Source organism: Panthera pardus, unplaced genomic scaffold, assembly GCF_024362965.1.
Source record: "Panthera pardus isolate Hobbes unplaced genomic scaffold, ASM2436296v1 HiC_scaffold_11, whole genome shotgun sequence".
Classification (NCBI taxonomy): Eukaryota; Metazoa; Chordata; class Mammalia; order Carnivora; family Felidae; genus Panthera; species Panthera pardus.
Genome location: NW_026526666.1, coordinates 29,020,532 through 29,044,930, shown reverse-complemented (window position 1 = coordinate 29,044,930; position 24,399 = coordinate 29,020,532). Strand labels below are relative to the sequence as shown.

At 38.6% G+C, this 24,399-nt stretch overlaps 1 protein-coding gene and 1 pseudogene across 1 annotated transcript in view; both read left to right on the top strand.

The window, feature by feature from the left end:
- The window catches only part of EPHX4 (epoxide hydrolase 4), a 48,009-nt gene that overhangs the window by 4,638 nt on the left and 18,972 nt on the right, over positions 1-24,399 (top strand). Inside the window, exons 3-5 of the mRNA XM_019414169.2 lie at positions 11,215-11,372; positions 12,920-13,048; positions 22,773-22,876. Coding sequence (XP_019269714.1) covers positions 11,215-11,372; positions 12,920-13,048; positions 22,773-22,876 — 391 coding nt within the window. The remainder of the gene's footprint in view (positions 1-11,214; positions 11,373-12,919; positions 13,049-22,772; positions 22,877-24,399) is intronic.
- LOC128772977 (tigger transposable element-derived protein 1-like) lies at positions 6,048-7,970 on the top strand (annotated as a pseudogene).

Here is a 24,399-nt window from a genome sequence, read left to right as displayed (position 1 = left end):
CCCATTCGCTCAATGTGGAGATCCATGTGCCAGCACTAATGTCCTCCATGCATTTATTAATAAAGTCCCTTTTACTGATAAAGTATTAACTAAAGTGCTTTGAGATCATACCTCTTTGAGAGCTAGCTGCATTTTCAATCAGGACTTTGGATGATACAAAATCCTTAATATATTTTTTAATGTTTATTTATTTTTGAGAGACAGAGACAGAGTGTGAGTGGGGGAGGGGCAGAGAGAGAGGGAGACACAGAATATGGAACAGGCTCCAGGCTCTGAGCTGCGAGCACAGAGCCCAATGTGGGGCTCAAACTCGTGAACCAACAAGATCATGACCTAAGCCAAAGCCAGATGCTTAACCAACTGAGCCACCCAGGTGCCATCCCTTTTTTTTTTTAATATTTTTTTTTCAAAATCTTTAAAATTTTAAAGGAGGTGAAGAATATGTGATAGTGGAATTCTAGGTTTAAGAGTGATAGTAAAATAATGGAATATTACTTGGTGATCAAAACGAATGAAATCTTGCCATTGGCAATGATGTGGATGGAGCTAGAGTGTATTATGCTAAGTGAAATAAGTCAGGGAAAGATGAATATCATGATTTCACTAATACATGGAATTTCAGAACCACAACAGATGAACATAAAGGAAGGGAAGGGAAAATAAGATTAAAAAAAGAGAGGGAGACAAACCATAACAGACTCTTAAATACAGAGAACTGAGGGTTGCTGGAGGGATGTGGGGGAGGATGGGCTAAATAGGTGATGGGCATTGAGTAGGGCACATGTTGGGATGAGCATTGGGTGTTATAAGTAAGTGATGAATCACTAAGTTCTACTTCTGAAATCATTATTACACTATATATTAACTAACTTGGATTTAATTTTTAAATAAAAGTGATAGTAAAAAAAAAAAAAAAAAAAAAAGTGATAGTAATGAAGAAATTTGGGGACAGGCCATTGTCCCAGACCTGTAAAAAGATAATTTTCTGATTCTGGCGATGATGATGATGATGATGATGATGATGATGATGACAGTTAACATTTACTGACCATTTATTGTGTGCCAGGCACTTTTCTAAGTGTTTTGTGTAGATCATCTCATTTAAACCTAAGGCACACCTTGTTTTTGAACTTCAGAGCTAACCTCTACTGCTTGTTCTTGGTATATAGGAATGATAATTATCTGATAATATACACTGGTTTTCATCTTTCAAATTTCACACTTTATAGAAACATTCAAGAGGGTGTTAAAAAGTTAGCTAACAATGTTAGAACACCTCACCTTAACATTTTGGATCATCATTCTAAATAAAATTCATGATCTGTTGGGGTAGGGGTTGATATTTAACTTTTTAGAGAGAAAGATTTAAAAGCTATTCTGTCTCTTCACCCCACACCAACCTCAGTAATTGTCCATGTTCTTTATTCTCCTGGAACTTTACTTCTTACATGTGGAACAGTCAACTATTCCTACATAAAATAAAAATAAACCTACAGCCTCTTGAACCATTTGGTAATTGTTTCAAAGAGCAATTAGCACAGACTCTTAAATACAGAGAAATGAGGGTTGCTGGAGGGGTGGGGGGGGGGGATGGGCTAAATAGCAAATAGCAGTGATACGCTTTCAATTTAGGACAGTAGATGCATTCTGTCATATTTTAAGAATGATACTTTTTTGTACATATTTCAGAGCATTATCCCATTATTTACTCTTGATAAGAGTTCTTTTGCAAAAGAGAAATGCCTGGTGGTTCTTGTACATGTCCTCTAATCTTCAGTGAGTGGGACAGCCTAGAAGAGGCCTGGCACTGGCCCCTGGACACCAGTCCCATTTGCTCCAGTAAAGTCAAGTCTTGGATGTGTTACTCCAGGAGATTTAAAAACAACAACAATGAACTCCTGATAACTTGGTGACTCAAATAGAGCATATTGAATTTACTGAGCTTTGCCCAGCTGTTAATCTGAAAGCTACCCATTTGTTCAGGGAAAGTCCTAAAGCAACTACAAGGACATTGCTGGAAATCAGACACCTCAGTTTGACTACATCATACCCTAAACCAAGACCTCTATGTTGAGTCTTACTTTGTCTTTCCTTCCAATCAAATTACCACTATTACCTATTAGGAATCTAGTCAATTCCATTCAGTACTCCATTCAGAAAAAAGGCAGATTCAGAGTTTAGGACAAAGCTGTTTTGATTAAGCCACTTCAAGTCTCTCTCTCTTGGCGTTCCCTTCTCTTTTTCCCAAAGCCCCTTCTCTGGCATTTTCATCTTTTTTTTTTTTTTTTTTAAGTTTATTTATTTGAGAAAGACAGAGACAGTGCTAGTCAGGGAGGGGCAGGAAGAGAGAGTGAAAATCCCAAGCAAGCTCCAAGCTGCCAGTGCAGAGTCTGATGCAGGGCTCAAACCCACAAAACCGTGTGATCATGACCTGAGACAAAACCAAGAGTTGGACACTTAACTGACTGAGCCACCCAGACACCCCATGTCTCTATCTTCTTTAAAAGCCCAAAACAGCAAAACAAAAAACTTTGACATTTCAAGCCAATGTAAATTTCCTTTATAAGTGTAAATAGGGATGCGTGGGTGGCTCAATTGGTTAAGTGTCCAACTCTTGATCTCAGCTCAGGTCATGATCCCCCACTTGGCAGCTTGGAGCTTGCTTGGGATTTTCTCTCTCTCTTCCTGCCCCTCCCTGACTAGCACTGTCTCTGTCTCTCTCAAATAAATAAACTTAAAAAAAAAAAAAAAAGATGAAATGCCAGAGAAGGGGCTTTGGGAAAAAGAGAAGGGAACGCCAAGAGAGAGAGACTTGAAGTGGCTTAATCAAAACAGCTTTGTCCTAAACTCTGAATCTGCCTTTTTTCTGAATGGAGCACTGAATGGAATTGACTAGATTCCTAATAGGTAATAGTGGTAATTTGATTGGAAGGAAAGACAAAGTAAGACTCAACATAGAGGTCTTGGTTTAGGGTATGATGTAGTCAAACTGAGGTGTCTGATTTCCAGTTCTGGGTTTGAGCCCCACATCGGGCTCTGTGCTGACAGCGTGGATCCTGCTTGGGATTCTCTCTCTCCCTCTTTCTCTGTCCCTCCCCAACTTGCTCTTTCTCTCTCACTTTCTTAAAATAAATAAACTTAAAATAATTTTTAAAATAAGTGTAAATATTATTCCTCTATTAATAAAGTTTTACCTAAATACACATAAAATTATAAGCTTATCTGTAGATCGAGTAGATCAGAATATTTGATACTGTGAAAACAAAATAATCCTAAATTGGCAATGTGTGTCAGAATGATTTTAAACAGAAAAGCACTATACAAATGCAATATATTATCTGTATTTATCATTATTATCTAAGAATAGCTATTAAGAATTGGTGACATTTAATATCAGATGTTACATGGAAACAATAAAAATTCTGGGTGTTCTTTCTTAAAAGCTGAAGGAAACATCAAACAGATACATCTATGAGACTTTTAGCTAAATTATCCCAAAATAAAATTGTCAGAAGATGGTTTTTCTCCCACTCTCTCTCCACCTCAATTTGCATTGCTTTTAAAAATATTTGGAGCTGATGCAGGCAGTTTCTTTGATTTGTCTTCATCACCAGCTGTATGGAATACATTCGTCATTACTCAAGTGCTGAGGCAAGGGAGGGCTCTTCGTACACACAGCTGAGCAGAGGCTGATGACTGTGGCCTTTTTTCTGTTGTGAAGGGGAAAAGGATATTTTACATCTGAATGTGACTAGCCTGGTAAACCAGGAGCCCTCTTATGTCAAGAGTAATCACTAGGAAAGAGGTTGCCTTTTCAAAAGTGTCTTCTGCTATAACCTAAAGGCCCTAGAAAAAAAATGTGGATGAAAATAGCTAGCTTTATTTGTAATATTTTTAGGAGTTACTGATTTTGTAGTATGTTTCATTTCTGTGTCGGGGGTCGTTTTTGTTTTATATCATATGAATGAAATGCCATCAGTCTATCACTGGGGTGATTTCTTTTTCAGTTTAAAGTGTGAATCAAATATGCTTTATTTATGAATTCTGGGAAGATAACTTTTTTTTTTAACTTGCCATTTATTAAGATAGCAGCTGCCCTATTTCTTTTTTTTAAATAAGCGTATTTATTTATTTTGAGAGAGAGAGAAAGAGAGAGAGCGAGCAGGAGAGGGGCAGAGAGAGAGAAATAGAGAATCCCAAGCAGGCTCCACGCTGTCAGCACAGACCGGGATGTGGGGCTTGAACTCATGAACTGTGAGATCATGACCTGAGCCGAAACCAAGAGTCAGAGGCTTAACTGACTGAGCCACACAGGTGGCCCACCAGATGCCCTATTTCTTAGAAATGTTTAAGACATTGTTTGGTTCTGCTCATGGATAACAGCAATGGTTGAATTTATTTGTAAGGCAGTTTAAATTATTAAGAGAATGAAATACACAGGTATTATGTTTGCAAAATCTCTAATGAAATTTTAAATGCAAAATATTGCAGTATTCTACACATTACTTTGAGTCAGATTTCTGCCTTGAAATCTCTAATTAAATAAATTTTGGGGGGTGTCTGGGTGGCTTAGTCAGTTAAGTGTTCAACAGTGGTCTCATGGTTCATGAGTTCAAGCCCTGCATCAGGCTTTCTGCTGTCAGCGTGGAGCCTGTTTTGGATCCTCTGTCCCGCACACACCACCACCCCCCCGCCCCCCGCTGTGTTCTCTTTCTCAAAAATAAATATTTAAAAAAATTCTTTTTTTTAATGTTTATTTTTGAGAGAGTGTGTGAGCAGGGGAGGGGCAGAGAGAGAGAGAGAATCTGAAGCAGGTTTGGCACTGTCAGCTCAAAGCCCAATGTGGGGCTTGAACCCACGAACTTTGAGATCGTGACTTGAGCCAAAGTCAGATGCTCAACTGACTGAGCCACCCAGGTGCCCCAACTAATTAAATGAATTCTAAATGAAGACACAGATACTTATTCAAACAATGCACATTTTCATGGACACTGAATAGAAATTTCCCAGCAGGAGCTTGGGAACTTTAGTTGTCATTGTCTCACGGTTCAAGCTTTATTGAACAACTGGTATTTCTAGCACTGTCGGGGCTTTCATTCGTTAGTTGTCTCACTTATTCAACACATCTTTACTGAGTGCCTACACTAAATATTCTGAGAGCTGAGGGAGCTCCCAATTGAGTGGAAGCACCAGACACCCCCGGTTCATTATAACACACAGGCCCAGTATGCTGAAAAGTGTATGTACAAGTGGGATAGTGTGAAGGGGCACCCTACCCGCCTGTAAAGGTGGGGGGCCTGGGAAGTCTCCTGGAAGTGGACATGCTCAGCGTAAGGAGTTCAGTGAAGGGGAAGAGCAAGGATTGTGAGGAGGAGGGGAATGGTGGAGAAGGATGATGTTTCAGACAAAGGAAATCAGGTGAACAAAGTCAAAAGCAAAACGCAACACCGTGTTTATTCACTGCAAGTGCCTTAGCAGTAAGGGCAGTGTACCGTGGACTCAGGCCAGACTACCAGGGTTTGAATCCTGGCTCTGCTATTTGCTAATTCTGTGACCTTTGGAACACAGTTAACCTCTCTGTGTTTTTGTTTCTTTAGCTCTAACGTGGTAATACCTACTTCATAGTTTCGCTTTGAAGATCAACATCACTGTATGTGAAACACTTAGAATTGTGCCTGGCATGTAGTAAGAATGATATAAATGCGAGCTCTTTTTGTTAGCTAGCGAACGACAAAGACTATAAAGTAACCAGGCTGGAAGATTGGGCAGTAGTCAAACCTTACAGGTTTTTGTCTGCCGAAATGACGAGCTTGGGCTGCATGTTATGAGTATGGGTATACCTTGTTTTATAGTGCTTCACAGCTACCATGGTTTTTACAAATTGAAGGTTTGTGGCAACCCTGTGTCGTGCAAGTCTGTTAGAGTCACTTTTCCAAAAGCATTTTCTCACTTTGTGTCTCTGTATCACATTTTGGTAACTCTTGCAATATTTCAAACTTTTTCATTGTTATAATCATATTTGTTATGGTGTTCGGTGATCAGTGACTTCTGATGTTACTACTGTGATTGTCTTGGAAGAGCTACAAACCACACCCACATGAGATGGTGAACTTGATACATGTGGTATGTGTTCTGGCTACTTTACCAGTAAGCCACTCCCCCATCTTCCTCCCTCTCCTTGGGTCTCTCTTTCCTGAGACACAACAATATTGAAATGAGGCCAATTAACAACCCTACAAAGGCCTCTAAGTGTTCAAGCGAAGGGAACAGTGGCACATCTCTCACTTTAAATCAAAAGCCAGAAATGATTAAGCTTAGTGAGGAAGGCATGTCATGAGCCAAAATAGGCCAAAAGGTAGGCCTCTTGTGCCAGTTAGCCAAGCTGTGAATACTATGAAAAAGTTCTTGAAATTAAAAGTGCTACTCCAGTGAGCACACAAATGATAAGAAAGCAAAACAGCCTTGTTTTCGGTACGGAGAAAGTTGTAGTGGTCTGGATGGAAGATCAAACCAGCCACAGCATTCCCTTCATTCAAAGCCTAATTCAAAGCAAGGCCCCAATTCTCTTCAATTCCTTGAAGAATGAGAGAGGTGAGGAAGCTGCAGAAGAAAAGTTTGAAGCTAGCAGAGTTTGGTTCATGAGGTTTAAGGAAAGAAGTCATTTCCGTAACAGAAAAGTTCAAGGTAAAGTAGCAAGTGCTGATGTAGAAGCTGCAGCAAGTTATTGAGAAGATTCAGCTCAGATAATTCATGAATGTGGCTACAATAAACAATAGGTTTCTATGCAGACAGGTAGCCTTCTATTGGTAGAAGATGCCATCTAGGACTTTCTTAGCTAGAGAGAAAAGTCAATGCCTGGCTTCAAAGCTTCAAAGGATAGGCTGACTCTCTTGTTTCTAATATAGCTGGTGACTTAAGAAGTTTAAACCAATGCCCATTGATGATTCTGAAAATCCTATGACCCTTAAGAATTGTAAATCCACTCTGTTTTCTATAAATGGAACAACAAAGTCTGGATAACAGCACATCTGTTTACAACACAGTTTACTGAATATTTTAAACCCACTGTTGAGACCTATTGCTCAGAAAAAAAGGATTTCTTTCAAAATATTACTACTCATTGACAATGCACCAGGAGTCACCCAGGAGTTCTGATGGAGATGTACAACCAGATTAATGTTGTTTGTATGCCTGCTAACACAATATCCATTGTGCTTCCCATGGATCAGGAAGTTACTTAGACTTTGAAGTCTTATTATTTAAGAAATACATTTCATATGGCTATAGTTGCCATAGATAGTGATTCCTCTGATGGGTCTGGGCAAAGTCCATTGAAAACCTTCTGGAATAGTCCCATTCTAGATGCCATTAAAAACATTCATGATTCATGGGAAGAGGTCAAAATGTCAACATGAGCAGGAGTGGAAGAAATTGATTCCCACCCTCATGGATCACTTGGAGGGGCTCAGGACTTCAATGGAGGAAGTAACAGGTGTGGTGGAAACAGCAAGAGAACTAGAATGGGAAGTGGAGCCTGAACATGTGACTGAATGGCTGAAATCTCATGATAAAACTTTCATGGATGAGAAATTTCTTCTTATGAATGAGCATAGGCAGTGGTTTCTTGAGATGGAATCTACTCCTGGTGAAGATGCTGTGAAGATTGTTGAAATGACAATAGAGGATTTAGAATATCACATCAACTTAGTTGATAAAGCAGGCAGGGTTTGAGAAGACTGACTCCAATTTGGAAAGAAGTTCTATGTATAAAATGCTATCAAACAGCATCCCATGCTACAGAGTAATCATTTGTGAAGAGTCAATTGATATGTCAAACGTCACTGCTGTCTTCTTGTAAGAAATTGCCACAGCCACCCCAGCCTTCAGCAACCACCACCCTGATAAGTCAGCAGCCATCAATATTGAGGTAAGACCCTCCAGCAAAAAGATTACAACTCACTGAAAATTGAGATGATGGGTAGCACATTTTTAGCAATAACGTATTTTTTCTTTTTCTTTTTCTTTTTGTTTAATTTTAATAACACTTTTAATTTTAATTCCAGTGTAGTTAACACACTGTGTTAGTTCCAGGTGTACAATATAGTGATTCAACAGTTATATACAAGCGATTCTTGCTTTTATTCTTTTTTTAATGTTTATTTATTTTTAATAGAGACAGAGAGAAGGGGAGGGGCAGAGAGAGAAGGAGAGAGAGAGACAGAGAAGTGGGGGGAATCCCCAGCAGGCTCCAAGCTGTCAGTGCAGAGCCCAACGCGGGGCTTGATCCCACAAACCATGAGATCATGACCAGAGTCGAAGTCAGATGCTAAACTGACTGAGCCACCCAGGTGACCCACAAACAATACTTTTTAAATTAAGGTATATACATTGTTTCTTAGGCATAACTCTATTGCACACTTAACAGACTACAATGTAAACATAACTTTTATATGCACTGGGAAACCAAAAATTCATTTAACTTACTTTATTGTGATATTTTGCTTTATTGTAGTGGTCTGGAACCAAACCCACAGTATGTCTGATATATACATGTAATAGGGATTCAAGAAAAGATGTTAAATAGGGAAATTACATGGCAGAGTTTGTTTTTACAACCTCCCTCTGGTTTTGTAGAAGATAGAGCTAAGGGGAATGAAATACAGGTAGATCAATCGATAGGTTGCTGCATTAATGGAAGCCTGAATTAAGGTAATGATAGTAGGGATGGATGGGAAAAGTGATTAAATAAATATTTAAAAGGTTAAATCTGCAGAACTTTATTGATTGGGAATGAGATAATCCCTAAAGAGGGAAGAGTTGGGCCTCAGTTACAAAGACATAAAAAAAAATCAATTGAAAATTTTAAGTAAGGCTAATGAGAAAAATAATATCATATGTGTTGACAAATGAGTATCTTTAAGGAAACAAACTGCTTTATTTGTTACAGCCCAGAGACACAATTAATAGCATTGCTATGACCTCACTAAGAAACACACTTTTTATTATTTTAACATTTTCAAATCTGTCTTAATTGGTAATGCTTTTGTAGATTTTCACAAATCATAGATATTCTAATAACAGATCATAGATTCTGTATCCATGTCTGACACTCTTCCTGATGACCTGTTGATGTAAAATACATAATTTGTTTCATTGATCTTACTGCTTTGTGTCCCTTGACATTGAAGTCTCTCTCACTATTAGTTTATAATCTCAGATCCCTGTATACACTTGCCTATTGCACTCCAAAAATCTTTTCTCGCAGTTGGCTTGTGTCAGATAATTCTACACTCTTTCCATGAACAGATATGCATGCAGATCCATTTTTTAAATGCATATTTGAAATTCCACAACATGTGAGTCACTTTGAAAAATTCATGTCTTTTTTTTTTATCTGTTTGTTATCCAAATGATTTTGCTTATTTGAAGAAAATCTCACTGACCAGGGTGCCTTGGCTGGCTCAGTTGGTAGAGCATGCAACTCTTGAATCTCAGGGTCGTAAGTATGAGCCCCACATTGGGTATGGAGATTACACAAAAATAAAATCTGAAAGAAAGAGAGAGAGAGAGAGAGAGAGAGAGAGAGAGAGAGAGAAAAGAAAGAAAGAAAGAAAGAGAAAGGAAGGGAAAGAAAGAAAGAACAAAAGAAAACAAAAGAAAGAAAAGAAAAGAAAATCTCACAGATCTCTATATTTCGTTCAATAATGCAGTTCCATGACCAAGCAAAGGGGGGTTACCTGGCCCTGCAGAGGCCTCCAGGACCTGGCAAGAGCACTCTGGCCATTCTAATTGGTCAGTGCCGGTGCCATTTTGGCTGTTAAATGGTTTTTTTGTTTTGTTTTGTCCTTAAAGTTTATTTATTTTGAGAAAGAGAGACAGTGCTCATGCACACAACCAGGGGAGGGGCAGAGAGAGAGAGAGAGAGAGAGAGAGAGAGAGAGAGAGAGAGAGAGAGAGAGAGAGAGAGAGAGAGAGAATGAATCCCAAGCAGGCTCCCTGCTCTCAGCATAGAGTCTGTCGCAAGGCTCGATTCCACAAACCGTGAGATCATGACTTGAGCCGAAACCAAGAGTCAAATGCTTAACTGATTGAGCCACCCAGGTGCCCCTGTTAAATGTTTTTAATATCACACTTGTTTGTACTCATTCAGGATCTTCTCCACAGAAGAGTTTGGTTTTAGCAAACAAAGGTTTATCTCAAGCAGCTGTTATATTGGATTCTTTTAGTGATAATCTTTTTTAAAAATCTTCAGACTTTTTCATCTATAAGTAAATTATGATTACTAAAATGTGGATCCATATTTACAGTGGAGTAAAGTGAATAAAATCTACTTTTTAGGGAAATATATCTTCATCTCATAAATGTTTTTTTTTTTTAATGAATTACATGGTCCTGCAATACAGAAGCATTTGTAAGTACAGATTCCCTGATAGTTGTCAGCATTATTTAAGAAAAGCTTAGAAATTGATTTCTTGAGTACATATGGAAGTATATTGGTTTTAGGGGCACCTGGGTGACTCAGTCAGTTAAGCGTCTGACTTCAGCTCAGGTTATGATCTTGCAGTCCGTGAGTTCGAGCCCCGTGTCTGTCTCTGTGCTGACCGCTGGCATCCTGGAGCCTGCTTCAATTCTGTATCTCCCTCTCTCTGCCCCTCCTCCACTTGCACTCTCTCTCTCTCTCTCTCTCAAAAATAAACATTAATTTTTTTTAAAAAGAAGTATATTGGTTTTAATATCAGATATTTTGTAGTTTCTATAAATATTGGCCCTTTGTTATATCCCACTGGATCTGGTAAAAAAACAAAAAACAAAAAACAATAAATTTTAATAAAAAACAGCAATGTGCCCTTCTCAAACATGTCCCTTCCTCTGGCTCACACACAGCTATATAACCTTTCTTTTATTTTTTTTAATGTTTATTCTTGAGAGAGAGAATGAGCAGGGAGGAAGGGCAGAAGAGGGAGACACAGAGTCTGAAACAGGCTCCAGGCTCTGAGGTGTCCGCACAGAGCCCGATTCAGGGGTTCAAACTCATGAATCATGAGATCATGACCTGAGCCCAAGTCAGACGCTTAACCAACTGAGCCACCCAGGTGCCCCTACATAACCTTTCTTAATATAAAAAGTTTCTTACAGTTGTCCACTTAGAAAAGCTGTAATGTAACTCTTTGGATTAGTTACTGCGGTATTCTTAATGTTTCTTATTTCCTGCAGGTATTCTTGGCGTCACCAACTAAGGGAATTTAAAAGTGAATATCGAGTTGTAGCACTTGATCTGAGAGGCTATGGAGAAACAGATGCTCCCGTTCATCGAGAGAATTATAAATTGGACTGTCTAATTACAGATGTAAAGGATATTTTAGACTCTTTAGGTAGGTCAGTTAAAAAAAAACACAGTATTAATCCTTTTTAAGGGACTAACAGTCAACAAACTGAATTGGTAACCTCATTTCTTGGGAGGAAGCCTTTTCCATTTACCTGAGCTGTTGTCTGGATCCTGTCACCATGGTTTCGAGTGTACAGCTGAAAATATTTATAGAGGAAATTGAAAATAATACTATTATTTCAATATGGAATGACTATTCAGTCCACCAGCCAAGAATAACTTTAAAATTTGTTTTTAAAAATAGATCTAATGTATGCAATTTATTATTTTCAGAACTAATTATTAGAAATTTGATACTTGTACTCAGAAAATTTATTTCTTCAGAACCCACATCTAACTACTCATTTAAAAATGTTATAAGATACAGAAGCACTTGCACTGTCTTTCTTGTATTGATTAGCTAGTGCCACAATATTACTGTGTAACAAACATCCCAAACGCAGTGGCATATAGCCGTAGGCATTTATTCATATTCTTATGGATATACAAGTCAAGTGTAGGCTGGACCCCTGGGTCTTTGCCTCAAGTTACAGGTCTTGCTGGGACTGGCTTCTCCCTTTGAGTTAGACTGGAGCCCAAGCTAAAGGGGAGTAGCTACCTGGTGGTAGCTCTTTCTCTTCTCCTGGCAATGGCAGAAATGGCAAGAGGATGAGCCCAGCTGCAGAAGCATATTTCAAGTTTCTGCTTGCAGCTTATTGGTCAAAGCAAATCATATGTCTGAGCCCAAAGTCAAGTCATATGCCCACCATACCACAGCAAATCACACGGCTAAGTCTCATATCAAAGGGGTCATAAGGTATACTCCTTTTATGGCAGTGGGGAGAGGGGAGGAGTAAATACTTTTTAACAATAATTGAATCTGCTACACCTCTTTTGACTAAAATCCAGCTGCTACCATGGTATGTTAATGGAGCCAATATAGTGAGAAAGCCATTAAATCAAATTAAAGCTCTTTCTACAGTAATCTAATGAGAGCATAGGTCAGGCCAATATTCTAAGAAGAAAAAAAAAATGAATGAGGTCTGGGGGTGTCAATGCAGTGTTGTCATTTAGTCTGATTACAATAAAATAGACTCAAAGACATTGATTTCTGACAGCCATATTTCATTCATCTTTTGTGATGATTCAGAGTTGGCCTAAATTCATCTTCATGCAATTTTCTAGGCAAATCAATGACATAATCTTGCTTATGACCGAATTATGTGTAATCTTTACCATGGTTTCCCAAACTCAGTTTCGTGGGACAAGAGCTGGGCTAGCTGTTTCTGATTTTCTTTTTCATATAGATTCCTGGGAGAGATTCTAAATCTGTAGGTCTAGAATGGAGGTTGGACATCTAAATTTTCTAAAAAGTTACTTAGGTGGTTCGTACATACAGGTTTTGGAAACACCAAACTCAGTATCTGCACTAAGTGCCTAATTACAGTCGGGTTATGGGAAGATTATTTTCAGAAGTGTACCCATTTTACATGAGGTAATAATGCATCCACCTGTTTCTTTTCAAAGATGTCAACATTTTTTTCTCCGTTACAGGATATAGCAAATGTGTTCTTATTGGCCACGACTGGGGGGGAATGATTGCTTGGCTAATTGCCATCTGTTTTCCCGAAATGGTGATGAAGCTTATTGTTATTAACTTCCCTCATCCAAATGTATTTACAGGTGAGTTTAAATTTTCATTAAAACATCTTTGTTAATGTGACAATTCACTATTGTCACTGACACTTTGGATTAAAAACAGCAAAATTTGAATATCAGTATTTTTTTCATTAAATGACTAAAATATGGTATTAGCACATGACAATGTCAGATACCTTGGCTTTAAATATTCTTCAAGAGCCTGATAAATTGTAGCTTCATATTTGCTAGCATAATTTTATTTTAATTTTTTGAAGGACATTTTACTGCTAACTTGGAGAGGGATAAAGGGAAAAATGCAGTGACACTATTTTGACAGTAATGAATCTTGACAACCTAGACGTAAATTCTCCTCTTGCCTGACTGCTTGGGCTATCAGGAATGACAGCATTCTTTAAAGCTGCAGTTCTCAAATTTTTGGTTTCAGGACTCCTTTATACTGTTAAAAATTATTAAAGACCCATTTAGTTTGTGTTTATATGGGTTACATATATAAATATTTACTATATTAGAAATTAAAAATGGGAAAAAATTTAAAATTCTTTATTAACTCATTAAAAAATAATAAATTCAGTAACTGTTAACATAAATAACATTTTAATGAAAACTAACTACATCTTCCAAAACACAATTTTAGTGAGAAGAATGTCATTGCTTTACATTTTTGCAAACCTCTTTAATTTTTGGCTTAATAGAAGACAGCTGGATTCTCACATCTGCTTCTACATTCAATCTGTTGCAATATGTTGTTTTAATTGAAGTATATGAAGAAATCTGGCCTCACAGATTTGTAATTGGAAAAGGGACGAGTATTTTGATAGCCTTTTCAGATAACTGTGGATTTTCTTCTTTAATACTACACCAAACCCAAAAATTGGTGATTTCTTAAAGGTTAGTGACAATGTAGAATCCAATGTCACATTAATGAGATTTTCGTACTGTTACATTAAAATCCATTAGTCTCTTTAGCACTTTGAATGGATTTTTTTACCCATGCATGATTTTGCATCATCATGCAGTGGACGATATTGGTTCATTGAGTTATGCAGATCTTCCATAAGTTGACGTATTTTGTAATATTATACCAAAGAACCCACATTCATTAATATCACCCCAATTTCATCAAAAAGTCATTGAGTATTGCAAAGCTGTCATGCTCAAAGTAGCAAATAAATGCTTCCAAACTTCTAATTTTCATTTGAAAGCTTGAATTTGGTCATTGGCAACAAATACTGTTGATTGTTTTCCTTCAAGTGACAGGCTCACTTCATTCATTTTCAAGAGACTGTCAGATACTGAAGTCTGACTGATGATAATTTGTTAGTCATCCATTCATGTAAAAATGGTATTCCATAAAAAATGCAGCTAATTCAACTAATCAACGCAAAGAACTGCAGAAATGCTATCCCTCGAGACAACCATTGTATCTGGGTGTTCAACAGAACTGCTTTATGTGTTCTTTGTGTTTCATCTTGGTACCCGAAAGCTGTGTACACAAAAGTTGAAATTTAAAATTAGTGGTTTTTGCTATTTTATCTAGAACATTCCTAAGTGAAAATGGCACTTAAGTTTATGTATTTCTGTATTTGTTTGCTGCAAATGTGTGGTGGTGAAGAATATAATGACTACTCGTATTGTTCAGTGTCACTGTCTTGGTTTGTGCTCAGGCAGCAATGGCTTTATCTACCATTGCTTTGGTACCATGAGCACAAATCTCAACCAGATGAGAAAAGCTAATAATGTCTGAGTAGTGTAATGAATCTTGGGGATTCCCAGAGGTCCACATGGACTATACTTTGAGAACCTCTGCTATAAAGGGAACTCTTAAAATCTTCAGAGTGTTCAAAGACCTGTGAACCATTACTAGGCACATTTTTATTTACTTTTGGAAAAAATTATAATCTTGTCCTGTTTACCCTTGTCAAGTTTTCAGGTACTGCTTCAGGAGCTTCAGGTGCTGCTGTTACCCTCAGCAGCCCACTAGGGAACAAAAAACTCAGAACAACATATATCTAGGTTGGAAACATGACTACATAAAAGGGAAAAGGGAACATGACTACTGAAATATTGTACAATATAAATGTAGGAGTTGATTTTTGGATATACCCAATTGTCCTATGTCTGTTGAGGTGACAAGATGGATGCTTAGGCTTCAAATATCAAACTGAGATGCACTAGACTGTCCTTAGTTGCATTAGGTAGCAGAAGTTGTGCTACCTGCTTAAGCCATTGATCGGGACCCTTGAATAAATGTTATTGTGATGTTGCTGTATGGACAAGTTGTAATTGGTCATTTCAGGAAGAATATTCTTGGAATATTTCTGGAACTGTTTTATCAATAATAAGTTCAACCCTAGTCAGGTTAATACAAAGTCTTCAAGAAATATGCCTATATTTTCTGCTTAATTATAGTAATATCTCTTAATGCAGGGCTGAATAAATTTTGTTCAATGATGATTTTACAAAAAGTATAACATAACGATGCTCCACTTACCTGAGAATTATAGTTCTAAAATTTCCAACCATGTTATTAAATATAGTTACAAAATTAGAAATAAGAAAAAATTACCTCTATAGCAAAGAAAATTTTAAAAAAACAGTGCAAAAGAAACAAGTATGCACACTTGATATGTATGATTACACTACTCTCCAGTTTAAAGATTCATTGTCTTCCCAAAGCACTTAAAGTCCATATCCTCTGGCCCTCCTTGACTGGACTTCTGCTTTGCTCTCTGATTCATCTCATGCCACCTCCTTCTCCTCATTCACTACACCATCCACACTGATATTCTTTCTGCTTCTTGAATGTGCCAAGCGCAGGACCTTTCTGTGCCTTTTTTTTTTTTCCAATATATGAAATTTATTGTCAAATTGGTTTCCATACAACACCCAGTGCTCATCCCAAAAGGTGCCCTCCTCAATACCCATCCCCCACCCTCCCCTCCCTCCCACCCCCCATCAACCCTCAGTTTGATCTCAGTTTTTAACAGTCTCTTATGCTTTGGCTCTCTCCCACTCTAACCTCTTTTTTTTTTTTTCATTCCCCTCCCCCTTGGGTTTCTGTTAAGTTTCTCAGGATCCACATAAGAGTGAAACCATATGGTATCTGTCTTTCTCTGTATGGCTCATTTCACTTAGCATCACACTCTCCAGTTCCATCCACGTTGCTACAAAAGGCCAGATTTCATTCTTTCTCATTGCCACGTAGTATTCCATTGTGTATATAAACCACAAATTCTTTATCCATTCATCAGTTGATGGACATTTAGGCTCTTTCCATAATTTGGCTATTGTTGAGAGTGCTGCTATAAACATTGGGGTACAAGTGCCCCTACGCATCAGTACTCCTGTATACCTTGGGTAAATTCCTAGCAGTGCTATTGCTGGGTCATAGGGTAGGTCTATTTTTAATTTTCTGAGGAACCTCCACACTGCTTTCCAGAGCGGCTGCACCAATTTGCATTCCCACCAACAGTGCAAGAGGGTTCCCGTTTCTCCACATCCTCTCCAGCATCTATAGTCTCCTGATTTGTTCATTTTGGCCACTCTGACTGGAGTGAGGTGATATCTGAGTGTGGTTTTGATTTGTATTTCCCTGATAAGGAGCGACGTTGAACATCTTTTCATGTGCCTGTTGGCCATCCGGATGTCTTCTTTAGAGAAGTGTCTATTCATGTTTTCTGCCCATTTCTTCACTGGGTTATTTGTTTTTCGGGTGTGGAGTTTGGTGAGCTCCCCATAGACTTTGGATACCAGCCCTTTGTCCGATATGTCATTTGCAAATATCTTTTCCCATTCCGTTGGTTGCCTTCTAGTTCTGTTGGTTGTTTCCTTTGCTGTGCAGAAGCTTTTTATCTTCATAAGGTCCCAGTAATTCATTCCTGCCTTTAATTCCCTTGCCTTTGGGGATGTGTCGAGTAAGAGATTGCTACGGCTGAGGTCAGAGAGGTCTTTTCCTGCTTTCTCCTCTAGGGTTTTGATGGTTTCCTGTCTCACATTCAGGTCCTTTATCCATTTTGACTTTATTTTTGTGAATGGTGTGAGAAAGTGGTCTAGTTTCAACCTTCTGCATGTTGCTGTCCAGTTCTCCCAGCACCATTTGTTAAAGAGACTGTCTTTTTTCCATTGGATGTTCTTTCCTGCTTTGTCAAAGATGAGTTGGCCATACGTTTGTGGGTCTAGTTCTGGGGTTTCTATTCTATTCCATTGGTCTATGTGTCTGTTTTTGTGCCAATACCATGCTGTCTTGATGATGACAGCTTTGTAGTAGAGGCTAAAGTCTGGGATTGTGATGCCTCCTGCTTTGGCCTTCTTCTTCAAAATTACTTTGGCTATGCGGGGCCTTTTGTGGTTCCATATGAATTTTAGGATTGCTTGTTCTAGTTTCGAGAAGAATGCTGGTGCAATTTTGATTGGGATTGCATTGAATGTGTAGATAGCTTTGGGTTGTATTGACATTTTGACAATATTTATTCTTCCAATCCATGAGCAGGGAATGTCTTTCCATTTCTTTATATCTTCTTCAGTTACCTTCATAAGCTTTCTATAGTTTTCAGCATACAGATCTTTTGCATCTTTGGTTAGATTTATTCCTAGGTATTTTATGCTTCTTGGTGCAATTGTGAATGGGATCAGTTTCTTTATTTGTCTTTCTGTTGCTTCATTGTTAGTGTATAAGAATGCAACTGATTTCTGTACATTGATTTTGTATCCTGCAACTTTGCTGAATTCATGTATCAGTTCTAGCAGACTTTTGGTGGAGTCTATCAGATTTTCCATGTATAATATCATGTCATCTGCAAAAAGCGAAAGCTTGACTTCATCTTTGCCAATTTTGATGCCTTTGATTTCCTTTTGTTGTCTGATTGCTGATGCTAGAACTTCCAACACTATATTAAACAACAGCGGTGAGAGTGGGCATCCCTGTCGTGTTCCTGATCTCAGGGAAAAAGCTCTCAGGTTTTCCCCATTGAGGATGATGTTAGCTGTGGGCTTTTCATAAATGGCTTTTATGATCTTTAAGTATGTTTCTTCTATCCCGACTTTCTCCAGGGTTTTTATTAAGAAAGGGTTCTGAATTTTGTCAAATGCCTTTTCTGCATCGATTGACAGGATCATATGGTTCTTATCTTTTCTTTTATTAATGTGATGTATCACGTTGATAGATTTGCGAATGTTGAACCAGCCCTGCATCCCAGGAATGAATCCCACTTGATCATGGTGAATAATTCTTTTTATATGCTGTTGAATTCGATTTGCTAGTATTTTATTGAGAATTTTTGCATCCATATTCATCAGAGATATTGGCCTGTAGTTCTCTTTTTTTACTGGGTCTCTGTCTGGTTTAGGGATCAAAGTAATACTGGCTTCATAGAATGAGTCTGGAAGTTTTCCTTCCCTTTCTATTTCTTGGAATAGCTTGAGAAGGATAGGTATTATCTCTGCTTTAAACGTCTGGTAGAACTCCCCTGGGAAGCCATCTGGTCCTGGACTCCTATTTGTTGGGAGATTTTTGATAACCGATTCAATTTCTTCGCTGGTTATGGGTCTGTTCAAGCTTTCTATTTCCTCCTGATTGAGTTTTGGAAGAGTGTGGGTGTTTAGGAATTTGTCCATTTCTTCCAAGTTGTCCAATTTGTTGGCATATAATTTTTCATAGTATTCCCTGATAATTGTTTGTATCTCTGAGGGATTGGTTGTAATAATTCCATTTTCATTCATGATTTTATCTATTTGGGTCATCTCCCTTTTCTTTTTGAGAAGCCTGGCTAGAGGTTTGTCAATTTTGTTTATTTTTTCAAAAAACCAACTCTTGGTTTCGTTGATCTGCTCTACAGTTTTTTTAGATTCTATATTGTTTATTTCTGCTCTGATCTTTATTATTTCTCTTCTTCTGCTGGGTTTAGGCTGCCTTTGCTGTTCTGCTTCTGTTTCCTTTAGGTGTGCTGTTAGATTTTGTATTTGGGATTTTTCTTGTTTCTTGAGATAGGCCTGGATTGCTATGTATTTGCCTCTCAGGACTGCCTTCGCTGTGTCCCAAAGCATTTGGATTGTTGTATTTTCATTTCCGTTTGTTTCCATATATGTTTTAATTTCTTCTCTAATTGCCTGGTTGACCCACTCATTCTTTAGTAGGGTGTTCTTTAACCTCCACGCTTTTGGAGGTTTTCCAGACTTTTTCTTGTGGTTGATTTCAAGCTTCATAGCATTGTGGTCTGAAAGTATGCATGGTATAATTTCAATTCTTGTAAACTTATGAAGGGCTGTTTTGTGACCCAGTATATGATCTATCTGGGAGAATGTTCCATGTGCACTCGAGAAGAAAGTATATTCTGTTGCTTTGGGATGCAGAGTTCTAAAGATATCTGTCAAGTCCATCTGATCCAATGTATCATTCAGGGCCCTTGTTTCTTTATTGACCATGTGTCTAGATGATGTATCCATTTCTGTAAGTGGAGTGTTAAAGTCCCCTGCAATTACCACATTCTTATCAATAAGGTTGCTTATGTTTATGAGTAATTGTTTTATATATTTGGGGGCTCCGGTATTCGGCGCATAGACATTTATAATTGTTAGCTCTTCCTGATGGATAGACCCTGTAATTATTATATAATGCCCTTCTTCATCTCTTGTTACAGCCTTTAATTTAAAGTCTAGTTTGTCTGATATAAGTATGGCCACTCCAGCTTTCTTTTGGCTTCCAGTAGCATGATAAATAGTTCTCCATCCCCTCACTCTCAATCTAAAGGTGTCCTCAGATCTAAAATGAGTCTCTTGTAGACAGCAGATAGATGGGTCTTGTTTTTTTATCCATTCTGATACCCTATGTCTTTTGGTTGGCGCATTTAATCCATTTACATTCAGTGTTATTATAGAAAGATACGGGTTTAGAGTCATTGTGATGTCTGTATGTTTTATGCTTGTGGTGATGTCTCTGGTACTTTGTCTCACAGGATTCCCCTTAGGATCTCTTGTAGGGTTGGTTTAGTGGTGACAAATTCCTTCAGTTTTTGTTTGTTTGGGAAGACCTTTATCTCTCCTTCTATTCTAAATGACAGACTTGCTGGATAAAGGATTCTCGGCTGCATATTTTTTCTGTTTAGCCCACTGAAGATATTGTGCCAATCCTTTCTGGCCTGCCAAGTTTCAAAAGAGAGATCAGTCACGAGTCTTATAGGTCTCCCTTTATATGTGAGGGCACGTTTATCCCTTGCTGCTTTCAGAATTTTCTCTTTATCCTTGTATTTTGCCAGTTTCACTATGGTATGTCGTGCAGAAGATCGATTCAAGTTACGTCTGAAGGGAGTTCTCTGTGCCTCTTGGATTTCAATGCCTTTTTCCTTCCCCAGTTCAGGGAAGTTCTCAGCTATAATTTCTTCAAGTACCCCTTCAGCACCTTTCCCTCTCTCTTCCTCCTCTGGGATACCAATTATGCGTATATTCTTTCTTTTTAGTGTATCACTTAGTTCTCTAATTTTCCCCTCATACTCCTGGATTTTTTTATCTCTCTTGTTCTCAGCTTCCTCTTTTTCCATAACTTTATCTTCTAGTTCACCTATTCTCTCCTCTGCCTCTTCAAGCCGAGCTGTCGTCGTTTCCATTTTGTTTTGCATTTCGTTTAAAGCGCTTTTCAGCTCCTCGTGACTGTTCCTTAGTCCCTTGATCTCTGTAGCAAGAGATTCTCTGCTGTCCTGTATACTGTTTTCAAGCCCAGCGATTAATTTTATGACTATTATTCTAAATTCACTTTCTGTTATATTATTTAAATCCTTTTTGATCAGTTCATTAGCTGTTGTTATTTCCTGGAGATTCTTCTGAGGGGAATTCTTCCGTTTGGTCATTTTGGATAGTCCCTGGAGTGGTGAGGATCTGCAGGGCACTTCCCCTGTGCTGTGGTGTATAACTGGAGTTGGTGGGCGGGGCCGCAGTCCGACCTGATGTCTGCCCCCAGCCCACCGCTGGGGCCACAGTCAGACTGGTGTGTGCCTTCTCTTCCCCTCTCCTAGGGGCGGGATTCACTGTGGGGTGGCGTGGCCCGTCTGGGCTACTTGCACACTGCCAGGCTTGTGGTGCTGGGGATCTGGCGTATTAGCTGGGGTGGGTAGGCAAGGTGCACGGGGGCAGGAGGGGCAGGCTTAGCTCGCTTCTCCTTAGATGATCCATTTCAGGAGGGGCCCTGTGGCAGCGGGAGGGAGTCAGATCCGCTGCTGGAGGTTTGGCTCCGCAGAAGCACAGAGTTGGGTGTTTGTGCTGAGCGAGCAAGTTCCCTGGCAGGAACTGGTTCTCTTTGGGATTTTGGCTGGGGGATGGGCGGGGGAGATGGCGCTGGTGAGCGCCTTTGTTCCCCACCAAACTGAGCTCTGTCGCCCGGGGGCTCAGCAGCTCTCCCTCCCTTTGTCCTCCAGCCTTCCCGCTTTCTGAGCAGAGCTGTTAACTTATGACCTCCCAGACGCTAAGTCACGCTTGCTGTCGGAACACACTCCGTCAGGCCCCTCTGCTTTTGCCAGCCAGACTCGGGAGCTCTGCTTGGCGGGCGAGCCGCCCCTCCGCCCCGGCTCCCTCCCGCCAGTCCGTGGAGTGCGCACCGCCTCGCCGCACTTCCTACCCTTTTCCGTGGGCCTCTCATCTGCGCTTGGCTCCGGAGACTCCGTTCTGCTAATCCTCTGGCGGTTTTCTGGGTTATTTAGGCAGGTGTAGGTGGAATCTAAGTGATCAGCAGGACGCGCGGTGAGCCCAGCGTCCTCCTACGCCGCCATCTTCCTATCGAAATCCAACATTTATTTATTATTGAGAGACAGGGAGGCAGACTTTGAGCAGGGAAGAGGCAGAGAGGGAGGGAGACACAGAATCCAAAGCAGGCTTCAGGCTCTGAGCTGTCAGCACAGAGCCCTACTGGGGGCTCAAACTCACAAACCAAGAGATCATGACCTGAGCCAAAGTCGGACGCTTAACCAACTGAGCCACCCAGGTGGCCCCTTGTGCCTGGGTTTTTTTTCCTAGATCTTTGCATGGCTGACTCCCTCTTACCCTTCAGGACTCAGTCCACACTTCGTATACCTAGAGAAGCCTATTATGACCACTCTGCTGAATAATAGTCTCTCCACATCACCCAATAATAATTCTCAATCAGATTACCTTCTTTTAATTTTCTTTTCATTACTGTTGCTATCTAAAGTGATCTTTTTAAATATTGGTTATTTATTGTATAAATTCCTTATTAATGGGAACCTCTTCTGTCTTATTAACTGCTAAACCCCCTCACACACAGTAGATATTAAAATATTCCTTGAATGAAGGAATTTTCTAGATCCATAAATGAATTTATAGGAAACATGTTAGTTTCTGTTGAGGCCAAATTAATAAGGTATTCAAATCCACCTGTAAACAAAATCTTTTAAACAACAGAAAATTACCTCCCCATTTATCTCTAGGGAAAGTGTGAGGTCACTGATAATAACCTTGGAGAAAAGGCAATGTCATTTGGGTTTCCTGTTCCCTTCTGAGTCAAGTCTTTATATAATGAAATTTTCTTTTTATTTAAAGTGCTATAAATTTTCTAAATACTAGAAATGTCCCTAATAAAATATAAGAACATAGAAATTGTTCCAAAGAGAAAAATACAGAAGGCTTACTTGTGGATTCTTTTATGGGATCATCTCAAAGGTGAAATTGCCTTGAAAAGAAGCTCTTTCAATAGTAAGTAATTTATACCCCTTGGATAAGGTCTAACATGGCATTTTAATTTCAGAATATATTTTACGACACCCTGCCCAGCTGTTCAAATCCAGCCATTATTACTTCTTCCAAATACCATGGTTCCCAGAATTTATGTTCTCAATAAATGATTTCAAGGTAAGTCAAACATGGTGATGGATGTTAACTAGATTTATTGTGGTGATCATTTTTGAAATTATACAAATATTTAATCATTATGTTGCACACCTGAAACTAATATAATGTTATGTGTCAATTATACCTCAATAATAAAGTTGAAAAACTGGAGTCCAAGAGGATGACATAGTTAGGAAGTTAAAAATAAAATAAAGATAGACAGCAGCACTAGAAAAAGAAGGAAAGAAAAGAAATAACTGGTCCTGTTTATGTCATTTGTTTAAAATAATCATTTATTGATTGTTATTTGCTGTCCACTGTTAGGCTTTTCCTCTTTTGCAAGAAAAAAAAAGGCAAGTCAAGCAAATAATGTATTACTCTTAATGAAAAATATTTTAAAGTCCATCCTTCAGAAAGAAAAATAGACAAATGCTAAGATTTAATAAATGCTTCTAAGACCTCATCTTAGGCTTACTTATTTTTACAGTCTCTGTATATTTGAGTGCCTGGTTGTTGCTCAATTTTTGTTGAGAGCCTGTATCCCTATAGGCAAACCTCTTTTTAGAGAACATTCCATGGGGAGACAAGGGAATATGAATACCAGGTGAGAGAATTTGACACGGCAGAAGTCGAGGCCCTTGAGTGCAAACAAAACCCTGAAACAAAGTAAACATGAGGGGTTTGGTGTACCCTATACACCTACAACCAGGAGTCATATATTGTATCTATTTCTTGGAAGTTTATTGAATGCTTTTTGTGTACCTAACACGGTATTAGATATTTAAGGAGGCTTAAAAAAGACAATATTGTTTTACCTGGAAAAACTTCTGCAGATAAGGACTTTTTAAAAACATAACTCCAATGCCATTATCAAACCTAACAAAATGAATACTTACTCCTTACTATCATTTAATACCTATTCAAATTTCCTTAACTGTCTCAATTATTTTTTTTTTCCAGTTTTGGACAACTTTATTTGGGGTACAAAAAAATCTGCACAAATTTTAGACTGTGTTAAAATTTCCAACAAGAGATTTGCTAAATGAGAGCTTCATTTGCTATTTAAGTATTAGTCTCTGGTACTATTAATCTTTGAACAGGTTATGGTCAACTGTCTTTGTACACTTTATTTGTTTGAATTAGGAGCCAAACAAGGTCCACACATTATATTTGATTGTTGTAGTTTTTTCAGTGTATAACAGTTCCTTCTTATTTTTTTAACACTTTTTTTTTTCCTGAAGAAATTTGGTCATTTGTCCTGGGGAATGATCCACATTTTGGATTTGGCTGACTACTTCATCATGGTGTTATTTAACTTTTTCTGCTAATTCTTATTTCTCATGCTTCATGGATGCTACTAATCTAGAGGCTTGGTTAAACTGAGTTTTCATTTGACAAGAATACTCATAGGTGGTGCTGTGTATTTCCTAATGCATCACATCAGGGAAGCACATAAGGTCTAGTTGTCTCAGTTTTAGTAACACTAACAGTGACCAGTGGGCTCATGAGTTGTCAGCTTATCTAAACTTCCTAACAACCTGCCA